Source organism: Uranotaenia lowii, chromosome 3 (genome assembly GCF_029784155.1).
Source record: "Uranotaenia lowii strain MFRU-FL chromosome 3, ASM2978415v1, whole genome shotgun sequence".
In the NCBI taxonomy this organism is placed as follows: domain Eukaryota; kingdom Metazoa; phylum Arthropoda; class Insecta; order Diptera; family Culicidae; genus Uranotaenia; species Uranotaenia lowii.
The window spans coordinates 9,978,410-9,994,403 of NC_073693.1; the positions used below are offsets into that span (position 1 = coordinate 9,978,410).

General features: G+C 37.7%; 1 protein-coding gene across 14 annotated transcripts in view; it reads right to left on the reverse strand.

Annotated features, from left to right (window-relative positions):
• LOC129757919 (sex determination protein fox-1-like) overlaps positions 1-15,994 on the reverse strand; it is a 680,148-nt gene that overhangs the window by 131,676 nt on the left and 532,478 nt on the right. For 11 of the 14 annotated variants that reach the window (XM_055755313.1, XM_055755316.1, XM_055755320.1 and 8 more), the window contains one exon: positions 2,847-3,254. In XM_055755313.1, the coding sequence (XP_055611288.1) occupies positions 2,847-3,254 (408 nt within the window). The remainder of the gene's footprint in view (positions 1-2,846; positions 3,255-15,994) is intronic. The other 3 variants (XM_055755318.1, XM_055755317.1, XM_055755314.1) reach the window with 2 other exon arrangements.

The following is a 15,994-nucleotide window of genomic DNA, read 5'->3' on the forward strand; positions in this document are numbered from 1 at the left end:
CGCCTTAAATGTGCAAAGACAACTTGGAAGTGATCATCGACGAGCTGTTCCCACGGCACGATGTTACCCGCTGGCCAACAGTTCCACGCGGCTGGGACACCAGCATAGAGGAAACGATTAAGTTGGATGAACTTCGCGAAATCGCCGAGTCCCTCCAACTAAGGAAGGCCTCCGGACCGGACGACATTCCGAACGTCACAGTGAAGGACACGATCAGGAAGTTTCCCGAAATTTTCCGGACATCGTTGCAACGATTTGTGACGGAATGGGTGTTTCCTGGGTAAGGTCCTAAAGAAGATGGTTAAAAACCGACTCCAGAGGTATACTGAAAGTGAGAGCGGACTCTCGGAGAAACAATTTGGTTTCCGTAGAGGACGCAGCACCGTAGACGCCATACGCTCTGTCATTGAGATAGCTGACAGACAGAGGAAGGCTAACGAAGAGTTAAAGGCTCCGCTTTTGCGCGATTGTCACTCTGGACGTGAAGAACGCCTTCAGCAGCGTCAGTTCTCAGTGATCATCCAAATTAGGGTCCTGGCATATCTTTATAAACTTGTGGTCAACTACAGCATATTACCGGTGAGGGCATACAGGCACAAGAGGCCATAGGGGTCAACACTTGGCACGGACTTGTGGAACATCACATATGACGAGCTCCTACGAATGAGTCTCCCATGGGGAGCTGAACTCTTAGGATTTGCGGATGATGTAGTCCTCTTGGCGAGAGGCTCCTCGACAGAGAAGGTACAGCTACTTACCAAAGTAGCTATCCATGCAGTTGAGCTGAAAATACTCCAAGTGTCTGCATCTAGCCCACCACAAAACCGAGATGGTGCTGATCACGAACCTGATATCATCCCAAACAGGTACCATAGCAGTTGGACCGTGTGATATCGTGTCCAAACGCGCAAGTGGGGTGATGATCGATGACAGACTCAGCTTCACGAGTCATGTCGATTACGTGTGTAAGAGAGTGGAAATGACCACGGCCCCGCTCACACGGATGATGTCGAGCTCCTCGGCAATCTGAAGTAGCAAGAGGAGGATACTGTCAAGCGTTACCAAATCGATCTTGCGGTATGAAGCGGCGGCCTGGAAGCAGGCTCTAGGAAGACAGTGTAACGTGCAGAGACTTAGCAGCGTTAAGCAGCGATCCTGGGAGTTATCAGTGGATACCGCCTGCGTAAAGGCGGGCGTAATGCCCATCTTGATTTTGTTAGAGGAGGTTGTCTATTGTTACGTTACGACAATGAAGACGCGCCCAACGTACGAGATCTCGCCAATGAGGACTCGATGTCCAACTGGCAGCAGCTGTGGAACAGCTCAGCGAGAGGAAGGAGGACCCAGGTGGTCTGATCCTTCACATCGGTAGCTGGAACGGAAGAAGAGACGGTGAAGTGGACTTCCACATGACGCAATTCCTTACTGGTCATGGATGCTTCATAAAGTACCACTGCCGGTTTGGACATGTGGCTTCGCCATATTGCCCAGATTGGTGTGACGAAGAAGAAACACCAGAATATGTGGTGTTTGCCTGTCCGAGGTTTGCCGGTCCAACGTGGTGCAGAGGATGTGTTCGGACTCCAAAACTTGGCATGTGGTCAGCGATGGGTTCACCCAGATCATGACTGTCCTGCAGAGGAGCTGGAGTCAAATGCAGTCCGTCAACGTTGTAAGATGACTCCATCGACGGGGAGCAGAGTAGAATGTGTGCCGTGACAGGCGCGTGTTCAGGATAAGCTGCTCTTGACATGGCATCCGACGGGCAGAAAAAGCCTAGTGTTGACAGCCAGAGGGATACAAAAGGACCGGAAAACGATCGGAGGGCTGTCGAGTAGAGTGCGTCTGACTCCACGGTTTGAAACCTACAAAGATAAGGCAACATCGTCTGCGTGGCAGATGCCGTGAGTACGCCGCGTTCGTGCGTAGGATGTTCCACCTCCGATGAGTATCTGAGTAGTGCAATTGCTAACGATCGAAACTACGGGGATAAGAAAGACTATATCATCTTTGCAATGGAAATCGTTTGGAAAGGGTTATTCCATGATCGGGGAATACCCACGGATAGAGTGGCGCTCGACGCCGGGCTAATGTCTACGAAGGGAATCTTCTGAGTGTTAAGTTCCGCACATGTGCTGTGACAGGCGCTAGTCTAGGATAAGCTGCTCTCAATCGCCACACGATGGGCATAAAGGTGGCAAACCTCGAATCCTGGAGATAAGAGGTCGGGCTTCGAGCCGTTAGGGGAGAGCTCAGGCCTCGAATCTTCAGGAGGAGAGGTTTATGTGGTCAACCTCGAGTCTTTCCGATAAGAGGTTGGGTCTCGAGTCGTAAGAGGAGAGATCGGACCTTGAGTCGTGCACAGGAGAGGAATGTGTACGTCAATCACGAGTCGATGCGAGGAGGGGTGGGATCTCAAATAGTAAGTGGGGAAATCAGGCCTCGAGTCGCGTAGAGGAGAAGTTTATGTGGGAATCTTGAGTCATTGCGAGGAAATGTAGGTTCTCAAGTCGTAAGAGGAGAGTTCAGACTTCGAGTCGTAATGATGAGATGTATTGCTGAAAGTGGTCTCGTCTACGAGCGTGAGTAGACCTCCCACTATTGAAGGATAGTGTTAAATAGTTTGAGGTGGGAACTAGGCCCCAGGTGGAGTTTAGGTAACAGGAGGTATACATGGAGTGTATCACGAGTTCTCGGGTCATCTAAGTCGGATCCCTGGGAAACCACTATTTGAACTGTTTTGTATCCGTCATCTTGATTTTCATAAGTTAACTAGCAATAATATTCATGAACTGTTTTCAATGATACACACATTTAATGAAAAAAAAAATCAGAATTCTACTCACCCCAAACATGGACCTCAGGTCCGGGTCCCGAAATCGGAACGGTATGTTGGACACGTGTAGTCGCTTTGGTTGTGCTTTGGAGGATTCGGTGAGCGCGGCAACGGCTGCGGCCACGCTCTGTTGCTGTTGCTGCTGGGAGGTCGCTGCGGCCACCTGGGCCGCCGTCGCGACCACCCCACCAGCGGCCACGGTCGTCGTGAGGGTACTGCTGCCCTGGGAGGAGGTCATGATACTGCTGATGGCACCGGGACTACTGCTGCCGGACGAAGCTGCTGCGGCTGCGGCTGCTGCTAACGAGGCGGCGGCGCTTATGGCATCTGTGGGGGTCGTACTGCTACTGTTGCTGTTGCTGTTGTTGGCACTTGAGACTTGCGTTTCCGGTTCCGTTTGCTGCAATAATTCGGTCTTCTTATCGGTGTAATTGCGTTCGGTTTGGTGTAGCAAATGTGATTTTTTTTTTGGTGTATTGGGTGTGGGAGTGATTATATGCGTGTAGAAATTGTGTATATTTATATTTTTCCATATAAGCACGACAACGGAACAACGCAAAACCAACGGCAACAAAAATATTGTGTTTTGAATTTTGGAGAGGCAGATTTTGATTTTGGTGACACGCGCGTGAAATGAAAGAAAAAAGAACAAAACAAATGATATAAGTTGATGAACCAATTTTTTGAGGCAGATTAGTTTATGACTGAAACGAAATAAAAATCAATTGCATCTACTGGTCTAGATTAGCGATTAGACATATTATTAAAAATCTGAGCTTTACTATGCTTTTTTTTCAAAATTTTATATTACATTTACTGTTGAAAAGACTGTAAAAGCTTCCTAAATTATGAAAAACACATAGTTCTACTGATTTGTATTTTTTTTAAAACAAGGTGAAAAAATCAGATGAAAAAATACTTAGTTTTAAAAGATTCGTAATTTTTCACGGTCGCCATGTAAAAAAATACCAATGACCAAAATTTGTTTTTTAAACTCATCTTTACTGTTCGCGAATCACGCTCTTAGTCAACAAACAAAATTCTAGCTGTAGACTGATAAACAACTGACAATGTTTAAAATTACTGTCATAATGTAGCAGCCTTGTGAAAAGGCTCAGGAATTTCCTCTGCAACTGTCACTTATCGTATTTTATGACGAAACTTTTCTCGGGAAAACTTCCAACGAAACAACACCTCACGCATCATCGAGCACCAAAGCGCTCGCTTACGTGAGATCATAATTCGCAAATCACTAATTGCATTCTTATGAAAGCCACTTTTCCCCTGCCACTTTTTTTCTCAGTCTATTTTCGCTCCTCGCATACCCTCATAGTATATTTTTCAACTCCAATATATATAATTCAAAACTTTTGCAAAACTCATTTGCTCTACCCGTAGCATTTGATCGTGGCGTCATGTCGCGCGTGAAAACGTGAAGGAAAATTTCCCAAGTTGCTCGGCACCTTACCGCAAACACTCGCAAATCCTCCTTGTGTCGTGTGTGCTGCGGTGGTTTTGCAGTGGAAAGCTGAAATTAGTTTTCCATTTTCACCCGCAACACCCACCTTCGGTTAGGGAGTAGAACACAAATGGGGTGTGGGTGTTTGGTTTGGGGGATTCGGTGTATGATAAGGTGCGAAAGTTTTCCCGTTTCCCGTCTTTTCCCGGGTCCCGGAGTTTTATCGACGACTGAATTCGAGCAAGCAAACAAAGACGATTACGGATGAACTTAACCGCGATTGTCTCACGAATCGGAAGACGCGATTGCCAACTTCAATTAGGTTCATTCGGGATTTGCTAGTTTGATTATCTCTTCTGGCTCGATTTTGGAAGACAACAATTATTGGGGATTGTGCCGTTTGAAGCTGCCGGAAGCTAGGTGGATCTTTGGGGATAATTGAGATTGTTTTTAAGTCATTTTCAAGAGATGGAATCTTGGTTGATTCGAAAAACGTGGAAAAGTTGTTAAAGAAATTACACTTCCCTCAAAAATATCGGGAATTCGAGCTTACATGAAATAAGAAATTATGCTAAGCAGTAAATTTACTATGAAATAAACGTCACGAAGGATAAGTTTCAAGCCACAAGTCGCACTCGTGAATCATATGTCATAAATCAGAAATCATAAATCGTAAGTTATAAGTTTTATGTCACAAGACACTAGTCACTAGTCACAAGTCACAAGTCACAAGTCACAAATCACAAGTCACAAGTCACAAGTCACAAGGCAAAAGTCATAAGTCATAAGTCACAAGTCACAAATCACAAGCCAAAAGTCACAAGTTACACTTCACAAGTCACAAGTCACAAGTCACAAGTCACAAGTCACAAGTCATAAGTCACAAGTCACAAGTCACAAGTCACAAGTCACAAGTAACTAGTCACAAGTCGCAAGTCGCAAGTCACAAGTCACAAGGCACAAGTCACAAGTCATAAGTCACTCGTCACAAATCACAAGTCACAAGTCACAAGTCACGAGTCACAAGTCACAAGTCATCACAAGTCACAAGTCACAAGCCACAAGCCACAAGCCACAAGTCACAAGTCACAAATCACAAGTTACATCACAAGTCACAAGTCACAAGTCACTAGTCACAAGTCACTAGTCACAAGTCACAAGTCGCAAGTCGCAAGTCACAAGTCACAAGGCACAAGTCACAAGTCATAAGTCACTCGTCACAAATCACAAGTCACAAGTCACAAGTGACAAGTCATCACAAGTCACAAGTCACAAGTCACAAGTCACAAGGCAAAAGTCACAAGTCACAAGTCACAAGTCGCAAATCACAAGTCACAAGTCACATGACACAAGTCGCAAGTCACAAGTCACAAGTCACAAATCACAAATCACAAGTCACAAGTCACAAGTCACAAGCCACAAGTCACAAGTTACAAGTCACAAGTCATAAGTCATAAGTCACACGTCTCAAGTCACAAATCACAAATCACAAATCACAAGTCACAAATCACAAATCACAAGTCACAAGGCAAAAGTCACAAGTCACAAGCCAAAAGTCACAAGTTACACTTCACAAGTCACAAGTCACAAGTCACAAGTCACAAGTCACAAGTCACAAGTCACAAGTCACAAGTCACAAGTCACAAGTCACAAGTCACAAGTCACAAGTCACAAGTCACAAGTCATAAGTCACACGTCACAAGTCACAAGTAACTAGTCACAAGTCGCAAGTCGCAAGTCGCAAGTCACAAGTCACAAGGCACAAGGCACAAGTCACAAGTCACAAGTCACAAGTCACAAGTCACAAGTCATAAGTCACTCGTAACAAATCACAAATCACAAGTCACAAGTCACAAGTCATCACAAGTCATCACAAGTCACAAGTCACAAGTCACAAGTCACAAGCCACAAGCCACAAGTCACAAGTCACAAATCACAAGTTACGTCACAAGTCACAAGTCACAAGTCACAAGTCACAAGTCACTAGTCACAAATCACAAGTCACCAGTCACACGTCATATGTCACAAGTCACTAGACACAAGTCACAAATCACAAATCACAAGTCACAAGTCACTAGTCACAAGTCACAAGTCACAAGTCACTAGTCACTAGTCACAAGTCACAAATCGCAAGTCACAAGTCACAAGTCACAAGTCACAAGTCACAAGTGACAAGTCACAAGTCACAAGTCACAAGTCACAAGTCACAAGTCACAAGTCACAAGTCACATGTCACAAGTCACAAGTCGCAAGTCACAAGTCATAAGTCAGGAATCATCAGTCACAAGTCCCAAATATCTTTCTTATAGTGACTAATAGGACTTGGCCGGCGCCGTGATCGGGATTTCAAAAGGAAACTTCTTCCATACAGTTTTGAACAGATGTCTTGGTCATATTACTTCTTCTAGAAGCACAGTTTCTACTGATGTTTTTTGGTTATGGTTCAATATGGTTCAATAAGTATTTTTTTTTTATTTTTTTTCTTGAATTTTGGTCAGTAATTCCCGGGTTTTGATCAAATTTTCTCGAATATGGCACGGATTTTTTCGAAATCAAAGGCTCGGATTTTGTCAGGTTTTTATATAAAAAAATCCTGGATAAAAGCTGAAAAAATTCTGGGTTGATATATTTTATCATCGTCAAAATATTGTTCGTGTCATACCGACTTTCTTTTTGCAATGCCATTTTGACAACCATTCTAACACCCAAGTAATCAATGAGAAGACCAATTTGCAGCTCCGTTTATTTTATTTCAAAACTTTTAACGGTCTGATTCCGGAAGCTTCCGTCCTCCACTCGTCTCCTACTCAAAGAAGAAAATTAACAATTGAGTGGGAGGCTTTCCAAGACTAGGAAGTAAAAAAAAAAACAGATTCCAAAATGTCCAAAAAATTACATACGAATGGGCCATTTCCGGGCACCATTAGAAGAGGCTCAAGTTTCGAATTGCTTTTCCCCGCACCTGTTACTCACCGGCTCACACTTGGGCGTCGCGATAAAATTCCCTGGAATCGGTCAAATTGCGGAAAGAAGTGTCGCTTCCGATTGGATTGCCAAAATTTCGATTTAGCCGAGTCAAAAAAAAAAAAACTATACGAAAAACCGAATACGAAGGCGACAGGCAGGTTGATTCAATATTCTCAGATTTCTCTGAGTCTTCTTCACATTTTTTTTCTTCTAGATCTAGTGGGTCCAGAACTGTTCTTTTCTATTCTTGCTTCCCGAGTAAAAGGACACTCTTGGAGCAGTTTCAAGATGTCATCTGACGAAAAAAAGGGAAAGTGAGGTCCGTGAGGGTGCCAAAGAAAGTGAGGTCCGTGAGGGTGCCAAGGAAATTGAGTTTCCTCTCGTTCGGACTTATTGAATAACGATGGCGATGACGACGACGACGACTAGAAACGAATGGAAACATTTTACTTGGATTATCCGAGAATAGGTTTGGGGGATAGCTTTTACACACCGGGGATTATTGATGCCGGGAAAAGAATGTTTAAGTGAAGAACTGAATCTGAGGAAAGACGGAGAGAAATGGTGAATTTCACGCGGATTGGATGTCGTCACTTTGGCAAATTGTATTTATGGGCCAAGCGAGCGAACGAGCGAATAGTGTCCTGAGAGGTCGTTAGTCTGTGCCAGATGGTGACATCTCGAATCGCAACCGAGAATGAATTACCTACCCCGGACACTTGGAATATAAATAAACGTTGAATTCATTTTTTTGAGCTATTTAAGCATGGAATGGAACTACTTTTGCGTCTGAAGTTTGTCGAAAAGGTTGAAACGTTTTTGGATTTCAGCAACTTTCGAAACTATTGATATTGAATAGATGAATTACTCAGTCCTTGAAGCAGATAATTTTTAACAATTTTCAATCTGAAAAGCAAGATTAAAAAAACTTTCAAATGATGGATACGGCAATGAATTTTTTGTAGGCCAAAAAAATACTAGGGTGGAATTAGGCTACAAAGCCTTACATTTTTTGTGAAAATGCCAATTTTAGACTATTTTGGCTCTCCGAAATCAACAAACTCGTATTTAATCCCTAATCACTAAACAATCCATTCCCATTACATCACCAAGAGCTCAATGACTTGGAAATCCTATTGGACGTCGTCATCTAACTTCGCGTCTCTCCGCTTTGAGACCACAATAGCAAAAGTCAACCTGCAGCCAATTGAGCTAAGCGTCGGGGTCGAAATAGATTAAGCCATGACACTCTAATGGCCTTTGCGCCCTAGATGGGACCTTCAGTAGCAGTCCAATTCAATTCCGGAAAATTCACATCCAACAGCGCCAGGGCTCTGGGATTTCGGACTGCTTTCCTAAATCCTGACTGGATCCCGAATCCCGGGTGCTTCGGTTATTGGCTTGGAGCATTTTCAGCAGTAACGACACGATCATAATAATGCTTTCGGTTACATTCATTCATACGAAACGTGCCGACGGACGTCACGGCGGGAAAGGGGGGATGATTCCATTGTAGCTGGCAAATCACGCTCGTCATGAACGTCAATTTGACTATGGCCAGCCAGCCAGCCAGCACACCCGGTCATCATAATCATTATCATCGTCATCATCCCGGGCCATTGTCAAATGTGGTCTTTTCTTTTCGGCTGCGCCATTTGGAAGAGCGGCGATATGAAAGGAACATTCTTTTCATAAGAAACAGCTGCCGTCGTCGCTCGGTAGCTTTTTCTTTGACCAGTTTCATCCCCCCCTACCAAAGTACAGAAGCGGTCCATTTTTCCCATTCAGATCGTTTTCCTTGAAAACCTCCAGTTCCCCACTCGCCGTGAATGGAAGAAAAGCAATCGTCAAACAAAATGGAATGCAGAGTATCATTCACAAAAATGTGGGTCGTGGTTTTTTTGGAAGCAAAAGCAGCAGCTTTCGGGCTTGCCGTTGTTAGCACGTTGAAGAATATCATTGTTCATTAGGATCTGCCGGAGCTTACTGGACTAGAATGGAATCAAATTGGCATTCAGATAATATTCCGTTGACGAAATTAAATTTCATCCTCCCCTGGATGATTTTTCTAACAAATCTAATAAAGTTTTTTGAAGTTTGGAAAGTGAGGTATGTCTTTTATTACTCGAAAAATTTGAGGAATCCACATCAACTCGTCCCACCGAGCCAATTCTGACTAAAACAGTAGAAATTCAAATCTAGAGAAGAGAGGGATCTTCCACTCGTTAGCGAAATTATTATGAGGGTCGACCGAACCAATTGCCAAACGCTACTAGTAGCTGCTAAGAATGAAGTAATAAGAGATGATTCGGGTACTAAATGTAATGACCGACTATTGTTCTGCCCGAGCTGGGAGAGGAAAATTTTGAATTGTACTTCATTTCCATTCCAGGTATCATTAGAGGGAAGATACGCTTCAAAGGAAATTTTACCCCCACAGAAGAGGTTGCAACAATAAATAGACTGAGTCGATTTGGGGTCATTTTTGAATTTCTCAAACCCTGAGGTCTAAAAAAATTTAGTTCTAGTTCATTTTTTGTTTAAAATTCATCCATGATTTTTTGCAGAATTCTTAAGTAACGTTTACATAAGTAAATATGAACTTCTAGTATTGTATGGGAAAATCGAACAATTCCAAAACAAAATTCAGAAATAACATAATTTAAAAAAATAAAACAACTCAAAAATCATACAAAAACATATTTATCCTATTGGTTATTTGCATTTATAACAATTATTGTCATGATGGTCATTCTGGTCATTAAAGCCATTTATATTATTTGTGTTATTTTTGAGATTTTAGTAACTTTTGCGATTTCTTTAAATTTGCCATTTTTGTATTTTAAAGTTATTTTTTCATTTCTGTCATTTTAGTAATTTTGTAATTTTGACAATTTTGTCAATTTTGTCATTATTGAAATTTTTGTCAATTTTGTGATTTTTGTAATTTATGTTATTTCCGTCATTGGTGTCCTTTTCGCAATTTCTGTGATTTTTGAAATTTTTGTGATTTCTGTGATTATGTAATTTTTGTCATTTTTTCTACATTTTTCTGAATTTTTTTTAAACTTGTCTTTTTTGCGATTTCGAGAATTTTGTCATTTCTGTCATTTTAGTGCTTTCTTTCATTTTTGCAATTATGATAATTTTGTACTCTTTTTTCATTCTTTTTTTATTTTTGTGATTTTTGTAAACTTGTCATTTTTGGGATTTCGAGATTTTTGTCATTCTGTCATTCTTGAGATTTCTGTCATTTTTGTAATTTTTTGTGATTTCTAAAATTTTGTCATTTTTGTCATTTCTGTCATTTCTGACATTTCTGACATTTTTGTCACTATTGTGACTTATGTGATTTTTGCGAATTTGGCATATTTGTTATTTAAGTTATTTTGTAATTTTTGTCATTTCTGTCTTTACCGTCATCATTTCAGCCATTTCAGCCATTTTCGTCATTTTTGTCATTTTTGCCATTTTTTTCATTTTTGTCACTGTAGTTCTTGTTGTAATTTTTGTCATTGTAATTTTTGTCTTTTTGTCTTTATGTCATTTTTGTCATTTTTGTCATTTTTGCCATTTTTGTCATTTTTGTCTTTTTTGGATTTTTTGTAATTTTTGTAATTTTTGTCATTATTGTCATTTTTGTCATTTTGTCATTTTGTCATTTTGTCATTTTTGTCATTTTTGTCATTATTGTCATTTTCATCTTTTTGTAATTTTTGTAATTTTTGTAATTTTTGTAATTTTTGTCATTTTTGTCATTATTGTCATTTTTGTCATTTTTGTCATTTTTGTCATTTTTGTCATTTTTTGTCATTTATCACATTTTTGTCTATTTTGTAATTTATGTAATTTTTATCATTTTTGCCATTTTTGTCATTTTTGTAAATTTTTTAATGTTTGTACCTTTTGTGACTTTTGTATTTTTTTACCTTTTTTGTCATTCTTGCCTTTTTTGTCATTTTTCTCATTTTTGCCTTTTTTGTAATTTTTGTCATTTTTAACATTTTTGTCATTATTGTCATTTTGTCATTTTTGTCATTTTTGTTATTTTTGTAATTTTTGTCATTTTTGTCATTTTTGCCTTTTTTGGAATTTTTGTAATTTTTGTCATTATTGTCATTTTTGTCATTTTGTCATTTTTGTCATTTTTGTCATTTTTGTCATTATAGTCATTTTCATCATTTTGTCATTTTTGTAATTTTTGTAATTTTTGTAATTTTTGTAATTTTTGTAATTTTTGTAATTTCCGTCATTTTTGTAATTTTTGTCATTTTTGTTATTTTTGTTATTTTTGTCATCTTTGTCGTTTTTGTCATTTTTTGTCATTTTTGTCAGTATTGTCATTTTTTTTTGTCATTTTTGTCTTTTTTGTCATTTATGTCATTTATGTCATTTTTGTCATTTTTGTCATTTTTTGTCATTTTTTGTCATTTATCTCATATTTGTCATTTTTGTAAAATTTGTAATTTATGTAATTTTTATCATTTTTGTTTATTTTGTAGTTTTTGTATTTTTGTAATTATTGTCATTTTTTGTCGTTTATCTCGTTTTTGCCATTTTGTAAATTTTGTAATTAATGTAATTTTTATCATTTTTGTCATTATTATCATTTATGTTATTGTTTTCATTTTTGTAATTTTTGTCATTTTTGTATTTTTTGTCATTTTTGTAATTTTTGTTATTTTTGTCATTTTTTTCATTATTGTCAATTTTATCATTTTTGTCTTTTTTGTCATTTTTGTCATTTTTATCATTTTTGTCATTTTGATCATTTTTGTCATTTTTGTCATATTTGTCATATTTGTCATTTTTGTCATTTTTGTCATTTTTGTCATTTTTGTCATTTTTGTCATTTTTGTCATTTTTGTCATTTTTGTCATTTTTGTCATTTTTGTCATTTTTGTCATTTTTGTCATTTTTGTAAATTTTGTAATTAATGTAATTTATGTATAATTTATGTAATTTTTATCATTTTTGCCATTTTTGTCTTTTTTGTAAATTTTTTAATTTTTGTAACTTTTGTGACTTTTGTCTTTTTTTGCCTTTTTTGTCATTCTTGCCATTTTTGTCATTTTTCTCATTTTTGCCATTTTAGCAATTTTTGTCATTTTTAACATTTTTGTCAATATTGTCATTTTGTCATTTTTGTCGTTTTTGTCATTTTTGTTATTTTTGTCTTTTTTGGAATTTTTGTAATTTTAATCATTATTGTCATTTTTGTCATTTTTGTCATTTTTGTCATTTTTGTCATTTTTGTCATTTTTGTCATTTTTGTCATTTTTGTCATTTTTGTCATTTTTGTCATTTTTGTCATTTTTGTCATTTTTGTCATTTTTGTCATTTTTGTCATTTTTGTCATTTTTGTCATTTTTGTCATTTTTGTCATTTTTGTCATTTTTGTCATTTTTGTCATTATTGTCATTTTCATCATTTTGTCATTTTTGTTATTTTTGTAATTTTTGTAATTTCTGTCATTTTTGTCATTTTTGTCATTTTTGTCATCTTTGTCGTTTTTGTCATTTTTGTCATTATTGTCATTATTGTCATTTATGTTATTTTTGTCATTTTTGTCTTTTTTTGTCATTTATGTCATTTATGTCAATTTTGTCAATTTTGTCAATTTTGTCATTTTTTTCATTTTTGTCATTTTTATTTTTTTTTTTCATTTTTGAATTTTTTTCATTTTTGTCATTTTTTTGCCATTTTTGTTATTTTTGTACTTTTTGTATTTCTGTAACTTTTGCAACCTTTGTCCTTTTTCGTCATTTTTGTCATTTTTGCCATTTTTTTATTTTTGATATTCTTGTCATTTTTTTTGTTTTTATCATTGTTGTCATTTTTGTCATTTTTGTTATTTTTTGACCTTTTTTGTCATTTTTTTAAGTGCCATTTTTGTAATTTATGCCATTTTTTTCGTTTTAGTCATTTTTGTCATTTTTGTTATTTTTGTCATTTTTATTATTTTTGTCATTTCTGTCATATTCGTCATTATTGTCATTTTCGTGATTTTGTCATTTTTGTAATTTTTGTCATTTTTATCATTTTTGTCATTTTTGACATTTTTGTCATTTATGTCATTTTTTACATTTTTGTCATTTTTATCATTTTTATCATTTCTGTTATATTTTTGACATTTTTGTCATGTTTTTCATTTTTGCGATTTCTGTGATTTTTGTCATTTTTTTTTTATTTTTGATATTTTTGTCAATTTATGTCATTTCATGTCATTTTATGTCATTTTTGTAATTTTTTGTCATTTGTCATTTTTGTAATTTTTGTCATTTTTGTTCGGAATTTGGAAGCTGAATCTTAATCTGTATCGGAAATTTAAATCGGATTCTGGAATCTGTATCGGAAATCTGAAACTTGTATTTTAAACAAAAATATAAATCTCAAATCGGACCCTTAAATCTGAAATAACTTTAGCGTCTTCAAATTTCAAGAGTAAAAATTCACAAATCAAACAAATCTCAATTCACATACCATCTTAAATCTGTGTAACGTAACGAGTCTTCTTAATTTCAGAGTCACCTTTTCAAAATGAAGCCTTCAATCCTCAGATGTGTGTTACAGCAAATGATAAAAATTAGCGATTATTCGGATTATCCCTTGTTAACCCCTGAGACAAGCATACCGATTTCTCAAATGCAACAATCTTTCGTTCGAAAACATTTTTCTTTCGAATGTTGCAAACCTCTCGTGTGTGTGATTTATTGGCAAATTAAACTATTTTGTTCCGTTTGCATATACTTTTAGCAGCAGCCGTCACTTTTTCTCGCAACTTGGGTGGTGGTGCTCGTTCTTAATCCTGAATTATATCGGCTCATCACTCATCTTCTCGGCAGCAGCGCGTGGCATAAATTCTAGAGATAGAGAATGTCACCCGGAAAGTTTTAGTTTGTTTTGAATTATATTGCTTTTCCCCCGTTTTCCCCCTTTTTAGTTTTAGAAGGAATCGAAGAAAGTTTTCGAAGGTTATTTAAGCCCTTTTTTTCTAACACGGTAGGGTATGGATGTAGTAAAAAGTGATCGTTAAGCTCGACAAAATCCGATGCTTTTTATGGCATACGGAGAAAAAAACGGACATATCACGCCCGTCAAAGTTGTCAAGTGACAGAACGAACACACAAGCTCTTTTTCAGTAAGATTTCGTCATCTTCGGATAAAAAATTGTGGGAAACGTGCGGTTCTAGGTTATCATGAAATCTCTGAACGACACCCTGTCGGCTGTCAAATCGAGTACAGGAGAAGATTATTTAACCCCCCGAAGGCCAATATATCGTCACCCGGCCAGCGAACTTGGTGGGAATCCTCGGATGACAGCAGTCCCCGAAGATAAGCGCGGGACCTTCGAAGGCGTTCTAAGTACCAAGAACCTTCTCGAAGTAGATCAAGATTTTCGTTTTCTATTACTGTGCGAGTTTGCTTCCACTTTTTTTGATTACTTTTGTCAAGTTTTTGCTTCCCGTTTGCCTTGGACAAAAAAAAGCGAAAAAATCAACTGTTGTCGACTACTCTCTGGAGCCACCGCCAGCAGCAGCAGCAGACGTGCTTTTGTTGAAGAACCTTCGCCTTAACATAAGAACCACATGTGTGCGTATTTGCTTGCTTCTTTGTGTTTGTGGGTATGTGCCTGTGTATGTGTGACTCTTATCGCGTGGTCTTGTGTCATTCTAAGAGGGACACCCATCAAAGAATATGGCGGCGGCTGGTGTGTATCTCTCAAGTGGGATAAACCAAAGGAATATGGTGACGAGATGCTGTTGTTGTTAGTCTTTGTGTACTTGTTTTGAGATTTTTTCCTCCAGTTCCTTCGTTATCTGAAGTCTGGAGTTCAGAAGGGAAAAAAAATGACGATGGAGTACCATAAAGATGACGGGCGGTGGAACATATGAATGAAGCAGACCGAGGTAAGTCGAGTCTTCCCGTGAAATGGAAGACGGGATAAATGAGACAGAATCTTTTACTCTAGGTCTTTCCAGAAGGATTTTTTTCCTGTGACAAACGCTTTCATCTTTAAGTGTTGATAGGCGTTAAGGGTTCTTTGTGTTTTAATAGAATTGCGATTCCATGGTGATCACAATTACCGGGAGCCCCAGCTGTGGAATCTTTTCGGGGCGCTGTTTTTGTTTAATTTTGATGGATGTGACTCTACGACCTTAGAGTCTTAAACCATTTCAAATCTTAAATTTTTTTAAGTTTTAAATTTCGGTTTTTTGCAATATTCTTTGGAATTTGTTTTTGTGTTACAATAAAATTGAATACACAAGGAAGTTTAAATATAGCGAGGAGATTCAAAGAACCCTCCCTATTTTAAATGCGATACAAATAGCTGTAAAGTGTATTTCAAATAAAATAGTTTTTAAGAAGTTTTTATATCTCTTGGTCTCAAGCAGTTTTGACACATTGACACATAAAATTTAAAACTGAAAGAAATTTTTGTGGATAGAAGTAAGACGTATTTCGACATCTTTTTATGTCGAAACTCCAAATTGCCAGAAAGATTTTTAAGGCATTGGATTTCTTCTATAGATGACTATTAGTGTTTAATCTTGTTATTTGTTTTTCATCCAGTTCGATACATCCTAATGCAGTTCAAATCGTTTGAATCCAAACCAAAATGATACTGTTAACTTTTCCGTATAATCACATCAACGCACCGAAAAACAAAATCGGCAGACAACCCCTTCAATTCGGTTTCTGAATCATTTTCATAATCCGATTTCGCCTTA